Source organism: Periplaneta americana, chromosome 8, assembly GCF_040183065.1.
Source record: "Periplaneta americana isolate PAMFEO1 chromosome 8, P.americana_PAMFEO1_priV1, whole genome shotgun sequence".
NCBI lineage: Eukaryota > Metazoa > Arthropoda > Insecta > Blattodea > Blattidae > Periplaneta > Periplaneta americana.
Genome location: NC_091124.1, coordinates 12,159,966 through 12,172,518, shown reverse-complemented (window position 1 = coordinate 12,172,518; position 12,553 = coordinate 12,159,966). Strand labels below are relative to the sequence as shown.

The window sequence follows — 12,553 nt, the reverse complement described above, 5'->3', positions numbered from 1 at the left end:
TCACAACATCAACATCAACAACAACAACAAAACAAATAGTGATAATGACGATATTCCGTGTTGCTCTTGCGCGCCATCTACTAGAGCGAACAGAAAGTGATGTGAGACAGCCTACGCTATTATGACATATTAGAAACAAAAGTACCACATAAAGCTAAGGAAACAGTGAGCTGAAAGAGTGACACATCACCCTACCTGCCGTAACTGCATCTATGCCTACTGCTCATATCCACACAAGTCGACGGTATTTTGGGTGCCCTTATGTTACTATGTGCAGGGGAACAAACCGCCGGTATTGCTGCGTCCACACGATCCCTAATACGGGTAACGATCCTATTTTACGGCGAATAAAAATCTTAAATTTCAGTATAATAAACTTAGTTAATTTCGGTGTTATTTCGCACAAAAACGTAAATTCCTTCTTATTTCGCATCTTTGCACATTTTAAAAATACTTACAGTTTTCTATCGGTACTTACTAGAGATGAACAACGATCTGGCCGCAAAACCAGGTGGCCCGGGTTCGAATCCCGGTCGGGGCAAGTTACCTGGTTGAAGTTTTTTCCGGGGTTTTCCCCTCAACCCAATACGAGCAAATGCTGGGTAACTTTCGGTGCTGGACCCCGGACTCATTGCACCGGCATTATCACCTTCATATCATTCAGACGCTAAATAACCTAGATGTTGATACAGCGTCGTAAAATAACCCAATAAAAAAACAACGATCGAGAAAGCAAGACTAACAGCGCCCGTAAAGCCGAAAACCCGCACAACAATGTTGTATACGTCGCGTCGTTGATGTAAAAACTGCTTGTGAGGGTTTCGAAACGTCGAGATTGATCACTCCCGAAGTCCCGAACGTCAAGCAGCCTTGAATTACCACAGTTGTTTATACCTGGCTGAACTTTTATCTACTTTGGCAACTGTTATGTATGTATAAACAATCAAGCAGCCTATTTGAAACATCATCTCTACCTTTAAGTGTATAATTTAATTAATTACTAGGCTCTTATTAAAAGGTTAGGAATTTTATTTTCATATGTTTGAGATCAGGTGTGCAATCTCAAGTAAAAAGAAATTAACGTTATGTTTTATGTTTCTTAGAAATGCAAATTTATTTGAAAATTGTTTTTTTTTTTTTTTTTTTTACTTATATAACCACAGGTAATATTAGAACCAGAACATTTTGATAACTAAGATACTGTTCTGTTTTGTCTTTTTGTCTCATTTAAACATTTATGTTATTTATTTCAATGATGTATGTTATTCAAAGTTACGAAATCTTTCCACGTCGACCAAATGCTATTTCGAGAATGATGAGCGAGACTCGAAGCGCAGCGAGAATGACGAGACTCGAAAGACAAATGCAACGAACACAGCGAGCGAGAGCGACAGTTAGTTTTGTTCATCTCTAGCACTCACCTGTTGTATAGGAGAAATTTGTGTAACGATCTTGTATACTTCGTGTGAATAATATCGATTAACAGGCACCATAAAACATTGAGCCTATTTATACTTTATATTTAAAAATAAAGTCACTCCAAATACGGTTTGAATATTAAATTCAAAATTCTGTACTGAAATAGACTTCCAATATTGAACTCAAAATTTTGAACATAAATATGAATGCAGAACAGATTATATTTTAATCACAATTTTTAAGAAAATTCCACTAGCTACCTAAAAAAATCGTAAATATAGCTAACTCCAATCACTGTCATGTCTGGTAACAATAGAGAAGGCAGGGAACTTAGCTTCACCAAAGCTTATTGAATTAATTAACGCACATTTTATGTGACTTCAATAAATATATCTCTGGCGCACGTTAGATTAAAATTTCGTGAAAAAAATTCTCTTAAAGAAACTAATCTATACTAATAATAAATCTGTAGCCAAAATTGTTCTGGTAATTTTCGATTTTCCAAAAATAATAGGTGTTAACATGTATAATTAACCATCCTGAAACCGAAAATCGCTTTTTTTAAATTTTGTTTGTATGTCTGACTGTCTGTCTGTCTTTCTGTCTGTCTGTCTGGATATTTGTTACCTTTTCACGCGATAATGGCTGAACCGATTTATATGAAAATTAGAATATAAATTAAATTCGTTGTAACTTAGATTTAGGCTATATGGCACTCAAAATACTTTAATTAAAAGGGAGGTTATAAGGGGGCCTGAATTAAATAAATCGAAATATCTCGCTTATTATTGATTTTCATGAAAAATATTGCATAACAAAAGTTTCTTTAAAAATAATTTCCGATAAGTTTTATTCTATACAAAATTTTTATAGGACTTATATTTAATGAGATAAATGAGTTTTAAAATTACAATAACAACGCCATCTAAGGCGCTGTACTGAAATAAAAACAAATGACTTCGTATATAAGGGGTCTTGGACTACAACAATCGAAAGCTATTAAACATAGCCTAAGAGAATGTTTCTGTGTTTGTATGAAGTAATATCGGAAGCTAATTAATTGTTTAATTATTATTTCACCATTGGAAAGTGTAGTTTCTCTAGATGGACATATAGTAATTCTACAATGTTAGTACAGTAACTTCTGAAACATATAGCAAGTAATATAAAGTATACACATTAGAACTAAATTATATGTCAATCTTCATTAAACTATGGTTGCATGTAATAACAATTAAGAAACATGTTAAAGGAATTGTCATTGCACCAAATGATTGCTCTCTGGATCAAAATGACCGCATTTTAATTGTTTAAGTACAATTTAAATTAAGTAACATAATAAACGATTTATCCTTCTATCAAACACGAATGTTTCCTGGATCAAACGTCCTATTTTAATTATATAATTACTTTATATTTATTTCTAACGGGTGCAGCGGAGCGCACGGGTACGGCTAGTAATAATAAATTCTTGCTAAAAATTCGCGTATACACAAAATGTTCTGTTATTTTGCAAGTTCAAAGCACAATTAGTTGAGAAACATCAAATTTATACTCTAAAATTGTACATAAACTACAGAAAGCAAGAAATTGACACGTGGATGTAATTGCACAACCATCTAAAAACAAATTACTACAGATTTTGTTCAAAATGTGATTCTCTTGATTCGATAATCATTGACTATCTGACGATCGCAAACATATCAGAAACTTCTCTTAACTCGCGGACTGCAGTGACTAACTTGTGTCACAAAATATTCGGCTGAAGCAACTGGAGTACGACAAAATTCGGTTTTCCTGTGACCCCACACAAAAAACCTAACAGGCTTAGATCAGGTGATCTAACAGGCCAGGATATTGTACCACCACGCCCAATCCATCTATCACGAAAAGCAATATTAAAGTATTCCAAGCCATTGCATTATTTGGGTAGGTGATTTGTAAACATAATGCCTTATGTTGTGGACTGAGTTGAGGTACAGTGTGAGCGCATAAGTCCCTCAGGAAGTAATTTTATTTTGGGATTGTTCCTTGGAGACTATGAACCCCGTTGCTAAGAAACAAAGGGTTTCCGTTTCCGGTATATGATTTACTACTTCAAAACACTTCAAATGATGTCTTTTATCTGTCAACATATTATGAGGGTTGAATTTAGATCCATACGATGTGTTTGAGTAAAGAAATAGTAATTTATAATATGCGGATCTCTCGAGATAGTTCATGGCTCTTAGAGTGATGGTTGACATGAGTGTTTCGATTGCCTGAGAGGGTTTGAATGCAATTTTAAATTTCGAACTCTGATTCCAGGTGGCAGTAAAAGATATCGGTTAATACTACTAAAACGGAAGTATACGTAACATCATAACATCCAAAAATTTTCCACAGCAGTAGTATAAAAGCTCGAATCCTGCCGTCGGTAATCTTTCATGGTTTGGAATTTCTGACAGTTAAAGTGAAAGCGACGGAAGAATTGAGTATAATATGTTCCAGCAAGCAGAATACGTCGACATGGTCCAACTTATTGCGGGTTGTCGTCGTTCTCGTATGTCTTAGACCATGTAGTTTGCCAATCCAGGGTTTTTATTCGTCTACCTAGGTTGTGACGTTATCATGGTAGTGTCACTAAAAGTTACATATTTAAAATATCTTTAAATAAATTAATAAATTGCGATAAAAATCTGCACTATCTGTTCCTTAAAGGTACCATCTTATTATGTCAGTTGCTTATTCCAAATAAAACAAAACAAATTAATTTGAGGGATTGGTGATAACTTACGTATTAAGACATAATATTATCGGATCTATAAAAAGAGCAAACGACTCGATTTTTTTATTTTCATATTTTAGTAGGTTATTTTACGACGATGTATCAAGGTTATTTAGAGTCTGAATGAGATGAACGTGACAATGCCAGTGAAATGAGTCCGGGGTCCAGCACCGAAAGTTACCCAGCATTTGCTCATATTGGATTTAGGGAAAACCCTGGAAAAAACCTCAACCAGGTAACTTGCCCTAACCGGGAATCGAACCCGGGCCACCTGGTTTCGCGGCCAGACGCGTTAACCGTTACTCCACAGGTGTGGACTCAAACGACTGGATAACACTCCAGCCAAGGATAAGTGTGAGTAGAAGAAACGTTAGAAATCCGAAAGAAAATAAATAATTAACATAACAGATTGATTGCACACGTTCAACATAAAATTATCACACGAAGAATTAAATTATTAACACGTCAGTGGACCTTATTCCCACCCCTGCCTGGTTCCGCTTGTGAAACCATTAAATAGGCCTACCTCCCCCATATCTCGACTGCTATTTGGTCTACCTGAACAAGAATGAACGAACAGCTATAGTCAGACACCCTGTACAATAGGCCCTTAATGTGATTGATATAATCTACTAAAGTTTTCCAGCATTCCACGAAATGATACTGAAATTATATGGTTCCAATTCGAATGCTAGTTCTGTATTCGGCCTACGTTTATTTTCTGTGCATGGCAATAGCAGATTTTGTATTCAGATATTGATGAAAGTCGTGCATTTATTTCCTCTTTAAACAAATATATTGTGATGCACGTTATTTTATACTCAACTATAGATTTTGCCTCCGATAGGTAGGCCTATGTGCGAATATGTTTTCTAGCTATAGAGAGAAAATAAATCTCACTGATGCACACTTTGGTGTTTTGTTTCTGTTGCTAAGGTGATTGTTCATTTTAATTTTTTTATGCCACCACGTTGTCATCTGACATTTCTGGACTCTCCTGGCATTGACATATTTGTAACCCACTTCTGAGGTTGGGACACCTGGAAGGCGAAGTTACCCTGCTCTGATGATATTATGATAGGATGATTATGAAGTGCCAGGAGAGGTCTTAAACCTAAGCCTAACCTAATTTCCAGACTATGAACGAACACAGAAACATTTCCCTTTAAGGAAAAATTCCTGGGAATCGAACCCGAGACCTCATGAACTGTAGTCAGAAGCTCTGACCATTAGCCCATGAGGCTCGCCAGGTGATTGTTTATTGACAGGACGATTTTTGTATTGTAAGTATCCTGCCATAGAGAACACTAAATATTGTTAAAAATTGCAATACACATATGAGGGGGTCAGATGCAAAAGTGGTGTAAGTGCACTTAAGTTATTTGTGAGAAAATGTTGTTGAAAGTACTTAATATTTAGTAAATTCCGTGAAATTTTTTATTTCAATTTCAGTGTGTGATGTGGTTAAAAGATGAATCCCTTTGCCAGTAAAATTTTTAATGTTTTAGTTTGTCCTAGATACACTTAACTCACATCTTAGAAATGTCACTTGTACCCCTTTGCTTCTGACCTCCTCATATGTAATTTGTATTGTTTTTCTATCCGACGCTACTGTCTCATTAAATTTTTGTAGTATCACAGTTTACAGTCACGAAGGTCAATACGTAGGAAATATGCATCCATAGATAGTTTCTAACCACTAGGATCGCTACTATCGCCTCATTACAGACAATGCGAAATAGTATCGGCACAGTCTATTGTTCCTAGCACCCTCACAACTCAAGCTTCGTGACTGTATATACTAGACTGTGGTAGTATGTTGTTCAGTAATCCTGTTTCTTGGCAACAGCTCTCGATCACAAAATGTGCAATATTATTTCGTTTGATAACGGTACATATTAAATAATGTAGAAAAAAATTGACTGTATGAAGAAGAAAAATTATATGTACAGCTTTTTTTTTTAAATTGACATCAGTATAATATTATTGGTTTAAGAAACAAATGAAACAACTAAATAAAAAAGCGTTAATGCGTATATTTTTCATTTTCAAGTTGGTTTTAGTGTAAGATATGTAACAAATGAATGACGGAAAGTTATATTCGCATGGTATATAAGTACATTTTCATTACTTAAAGTTGACATCACTGTAATGATCCATATTAAATTATAAAGTGTAAATTGAATGAATTAAAGAAAATGCCTATGCATTCTTTTAAAACTAGTGTCATTAACAAACCTGTTTATTTGCAACCGCTTTCGATCACAAAATGTGCAATGTTATTTTGTTTAATAACGGTACATATTAAATAACGTAGAAAACAACTGAGTTTATGAAGAAGAAAAATTATCTGTACAGTTTTTTTTAATTGGCATCACTGTAATATTACTTCTTTAAAAAACACCTTCATAAAAAGACGCATATGTGTATATTTTCCTTTATCAAGTTGGTTTTACTGTAAGATATGTAACAAATAAATGACGGAAAGTTATATTCGCATGGTCATATAAAAAGTACATTTTCATTATTAAAAGTTGGCATCACTGTAGTGATCCATAACGTGTAAATTGAACAACGAGCACAGAATACAATAGAGTAGACACTAGCATCTTAATACCATTGGACGGAGTGAAGCCGGTTTGATGGACCTGACGCCATCTTGTTGCTACCAAAACATTGCAAAATAGCTATTACGTTATAGAAGATCTTATGATAATAAGAATTCCATATGTCCCTAATTTCTTGTAGGACTCACACTTTCTTGTTTGTTTCGTAATACAGAATCGCTATGCACGTATTTTTAGCAAAAATTACGAAACTGTCATCGATAAATCACATATATACAGGTTATTTAAATTGGCAGCTCTTCAAATTGCAGTATGGTATTTAATAGATAATCTGGAAGGTTAAACAAACAATAATGATAAAAAAGGAAAATAACAGTTTGACCTTATTTTGCTACTAGTCCAATAAAAATGCTACCCTATAATAATTACTTTTATAGGTTGACCCATTTGCTTCGATTTAATAATGAAACTTGCTTCTTAACGCAAATTATCATTCTCTTCCTTTTGCCAGTATTTCGTATAGATGTCCCGATTTTGTTTAGAGAAAAAATGGAATGCTCTTAACCATATAATATTTGATAGGCTTTTCGTTTATAGTATATAATTAGATTATAACGGCGAACAAAAGTGAAGTTTTATTACCAAGTGGGTCAAGTCAGTTCACGACCGAGTTAATGAAGCTACTAAGTCTGTAAAGCATAAGTCTGATTTCGTGATTATAAAAATTAATTACAATAATATTAATACACTATTTCTTTTTCTTCATCAAACGAATACGTGCATTCGGTTTAAGAGAAACCTCGGTACACCAGTTTTCTATAGCACTCGACACAAACTTCCAACATGGGTTGTTAGGTTAGCTTCGCTCGTAAATGCTAAGTCTGCAAAGCATGTCTGATTTCGTGATTATAAAAATTAATTACAATAATATCAAAACACTAATCCTTTCTCTTAATCAAACAAATACGTGAACAATACGAATCTAACCGACTAACTTAGGCTAAATCATTCATTACCGTATCTAGCCTACCGGTAATAAGTACATTTCACACATGCATATTTACCCGTGAAAAGTTATTCCAGGAATTTTTTTTGGAAACCTGTTTGTGCAGCCATACGCAGAACATGTAGGCATATTGAAATTAGTTAATTTATTAATTAAAACAACGATGCAACATCACAATCAACTGCCCATGTGCTAACCGGGAGCGCAATGTTTTGGTAGCATCATAATGGCGACTGTCCACAAAAGCGGCTTCACCTCCAAGCTGTTTATATCTACTCTATGCATTCTGTGCTCGTTGAAATTGAATGAATGAAAGAAAATGCCTATGCAGTCTTTTAAAGTTTGTGTCATTAACAAACCTCTTTATTGGCAACTGCACTCGATCACAAAATGTGCAATGTTATTTCGTTTGACGACGATTCATATTAAATAACGTAGAAAACAATTGAATGTACGAAGAAGAATAATTATCTATACAGTTTTTTTTAAATTGGCATCACTGTAATATTATTGCTTTAAGGAACGTAAGAAAAAACTTAATAAAAAAGACGCTAATGCGTATATTTTCATTTTTCAAGTTGGTTTTAGTGTAAGATATATAACGAATGAATGACGGAACGTTGTACTCGCACAGTCATAATAATAAGTATATCTTCATTACTTAAAGTTGGCATCACTGCAGTGATCCATATTAAATAACGTATAAATTGAATATATGAAAGAAAATGTCTCAGTAGTCTTTTAAAATTAGTGTGATTATTGGTTTAAAAAACGTAAAAAAGAATTTAATATATGAAAAACATTAATGCGTGCTTTTTAAAGTTGGCTTCAGTGTAAGAAAGATTATAACTAAATAAATAAGAAACGTTACACTCGTTTAGTCATATATTTTATTTACTTAAAGTTGGCAGCGCTTTAGCGATTCAAATTAAGTAACACAGGAAAGAAAACAATTGAACAGATCAAGAGAAGAACATAGCCATTTTATGCGTGCCTTTCCCTATTTTTTAAATCCAAGATTCTAAAACGAAATTATTGATGATAATATCAAGATTTCACGAGAACCATTCGCCGCTCCTTTTAAAGTTACGAATGCGAGGATCCGTCCCCGATCCTGGGTTCACATTGTGAAAGATAAAATATTCAAGCAAAGTGGAACGTTTTATGTCTCCCCGCTCGGGGACGGAAGACAGCAATACCGGAGCCTGCGCCCCTGCCTCTCAGATATAAGAGATCGAATTAGTTGCACTGCTCAGTACTTAATATAATGAACATCAAACTTTATCATCCCGAGACAAGAACTTTAAATTACTGTCCCGGAATTGTTTAACTCGTAACTCTTCAGAGACAGAAAAAAAAAAAAAAAAAAAGAAAGAAAGAAAGAAAGAGAACTGGAAGAATAAATTAGCATTGGAGGGATATACCACGCGACCAGGGCTTGAATTATTCAGATGCAATTATAGGTTTCCAGGAAAGTTCAACTCCACATTTTTTAATGTTAGGAGCAGTGTCAGTTAAATAATGGGACCCGAATAAAAAAAAACACACACCCTTAAATCTTCCGTCATGGCGCCCTGGAATACATGTAAATCAACATCGAGTATTAGAAAACACTTTGGCCAATTTGGCCGGCTTATTGCAATAAATTATGTATGGTTTCCTCAGTAAATGTTACAAACTAATGGTTTATTTATATTTGCGAAAAAGAAACTTACGTTGATTCGGAAGGTACAACCTGTTCGCCGCCGATCAAACGCTCCGAAGCGGCGTTGAAGGAAGGGCCTGGAGCTGGCGGCGGGTAGGGCTGTACCAAGGGCTGTGTGTGGTCCAAACCGGGAAGATGTTCCTGTCCTTCTCCGCCTGCACTCAAAACAAGAACCTAGCATTCAGAACAACTCACAAAACAGGAGATTCAAATATTATATCAAATGTTTTAATTGTGATTCGAAATTATTAGGTAGGTACAGTGTATACTAGAATGCTGCATTGGAGTTAAATCGCTCGCTTGAACTCGGTCGAGTGTCGCACCCTCGAGTGAGATAGATCGGTCGTGATACGCTCGTAATAAATAGAAGCACAATACAAGGTCATCTCACCGACATGTCTTATCTTGTATGGAAGGCGACAGATAAGATACACATATGTTTTGCTCACACGGTAAAAATAAGGCTTTATTTTCTGCGTTTATGACAAATGTTTAATGGAACAGTCAATGGAACGTACCAAAACAGGAACATGAAGTTATAAATAAAATAGTATGAAAAACTTCGATATACAATTATTATTGCTAATTAATAATTTTATGCTCGACCATGCCCAAATGCAGTAATTATACACCTGGTAGCAGCCCTTTAATGGACCTCATTAAAGTACACCTATTCATTAAAGTTCAGGTGAATCAGAAAATGCCATTGTAGCAATATGAAAGTGCAAGTATCGATTATTCTCGAATATGCAATCGAAAGACAACTAGCGCGAGATTAGACAATATTAAACTCAGTCGAAAAAAACAACACACAAATTAACATCAATTCACCGTCATCTTCCAGCCTTTCACAAAGCACATTCCCGCAAGTTCATTTCACCAATTGCCGGAAAAAATCAATATGGTCGAGCATAAAAAGTCGTATGAAACTTGACTATAATGGTAATTAAGACGCTCGTATGAAAATTATACTAATTAAATATTGATTTACCACATATATAATATGATAGGTCCATACATAGTGTTCAGCCTATATACTGCGACAATGTAGAAACGTTTTACAGAATATTATTGATATAGCAGTAGATTAATAACAATATTAGTACAGAGATAACGTCACAGAAAATACAATAAAATGAATAATCATGCTGCACAACTGTTACAGACGCAAACATTGATAAACTAATTATTAGAGATTATTATTATTATTATTATTATTATTATTATTATTATTATTATTACTAGAAAACTTGATACAGTTCTTCTTGCATTATCGTGATTGTGTTCTCCGTTTATAATAATTACATTTACATCCAATAACATGTACCAGATGTGGCAAAAACAAAACCACTCCTGTTTGGGGGGGGGGAAACATTTACTTACAACATTTATATTACATTTTAAAGCAAGTTTTTTTGTTGTACTATGGAGAGGTTAGTTAAATACTACAAAGTTTTGAAATAATAAACATCTATGATGTTACTACACAGTTCATCACTGTAACAACAACGAATGTCTAACGCTCGGCTTATACCGTTCGAGGATTTATCGCTCGTGACAATTTTACCCATCATGCATGTGCGCTACCTATCGGATTATGCTATGAACTGCTTGGCGCTCGAGCGAAAACGTCCGATGCAGAACTCTGGTGTATACATATGAAAATCTGGCTTTCAGGTATAAGCTCCCTGTGAAGCAGGCTTGAATAATTTCAAGGGAAAATTTGTTCCGCGGCCGGGTATTGATTCCGGGATCCTTCGCTTAGCGCACGAATGCTCTATCGACTGAGCTACCCCAAGAACTATACACGACACCGTCACAATACCCGGTCCCGAAAAAATTGTTTATTGTCCTTCAAAATTCTTCGCCCTCGACCAGATCTGAACTAGCGAACCTCGAATATAATACTAACATGGTAATTATTACATTACCGAATATGACACACACTTGACGATAAATAGTACATTATACAACGAGCCTATAATGGTAGTAATTAAGACGCGTGTTTCATAATTTTCATACGAGCGTCTTAATTACCATTATAGGCAAGTTTCATGCAACTTTTTATGCTCGACCATATTTCTAACTTGAAATTATTCAGAAGTATTCATGTTATGGTTATGTAAGTGAGGAGTGGAACTGACCTGAATTGTGAGATGTGCGCAGACGCGAAAGTATTGATTTTTTCCGAAACACGAATGTCATTGATTTTGATATAATCTAGAGAATAACATGAACATTAATCTTGATATAACCTAGAAATTTATTTAGAATTGAAAAACGAGATGACAAATTGAATTTATTTGAATATTATTTACAATTAACGCTAATTATTATAGTAACAGAACATAACCTTCTGCGACAGTATTGGATTTCCAGCCTCCGTGACTTTTCGCTAATTGTCTTTCGATTGCATATCCGAGAATAATCGATACTTGCGGTTTTATAATGGTACAGTCAGTACGAAGGTGATATTTCTCATTGGCTGAACAATTGAATTATAATGAATAGGTGTACTTTAATGAGGTGCATTAAAGGGCTACTACCAGGTGTATAATTACTACATTTCGGCAAGGTCGAGCATAAAAGCTGTTTTCATATTACGGTATTTTAATGAGAGAGATTTTTTTCCTATCCGCGGGGAATTCACTCTCCCGGTTAGCGGACGAGAACGATCTGATTCCCGCCACACGGAAGCAATAATATAGGCGGGAGGAAGAACAGCACAGACTAATTCTCACCACATAGAAGCAATATGAGGTACTCTGATGTTCTATGTACGATCTTTTGACCTGTTTTGCACGTTATTCGTATTTATGAGTGCACTCATTTACAAAAGTTCATTTTTCTATTACGATAGCCCAGTTACAATTCATGCATTTGCGTTGTCTTTTATGGCTTCAATTTAAGACTTTTACACGTTGACAACTCTCATGTAACAGCCACTCGGAATCTTCCAAACGAAATTGAATAATGTATCAAACAATTACCAATTACCTTGGATTGCTCTGAACGTATTCCTTCTCAAAAACTAAGAAAAGCATTGCGTGAAGATTCTTTTCACCAATGGAGCAAATTGAAAAGTAAAG

The 12,553-nt window shown here is 34.9% G+C and overlaps 1 protein-coding gene across 1 annotated transcript in view; it reads right to left on the bottom strand.

The window, feature by feature from the left end:
- Window positions 1-12,553, bottom strand: part of nolo (no long nerve cord) — a 600,625-nt gene that overhangs the window by 112,589 nt on the left and 475,483 nt on the right. Inside the window, exon 10 of the mRNA XM_069832206.1 lies at window positions 9,475-9,619. Within this exon, the coding sequence (XP_069688307.1) occupies window positions 9,475-9,619 (145 nt within the window). The remainder of the gene's footprint in view (window positions 1-9,474; window positions 9,620-12,553) is intronic.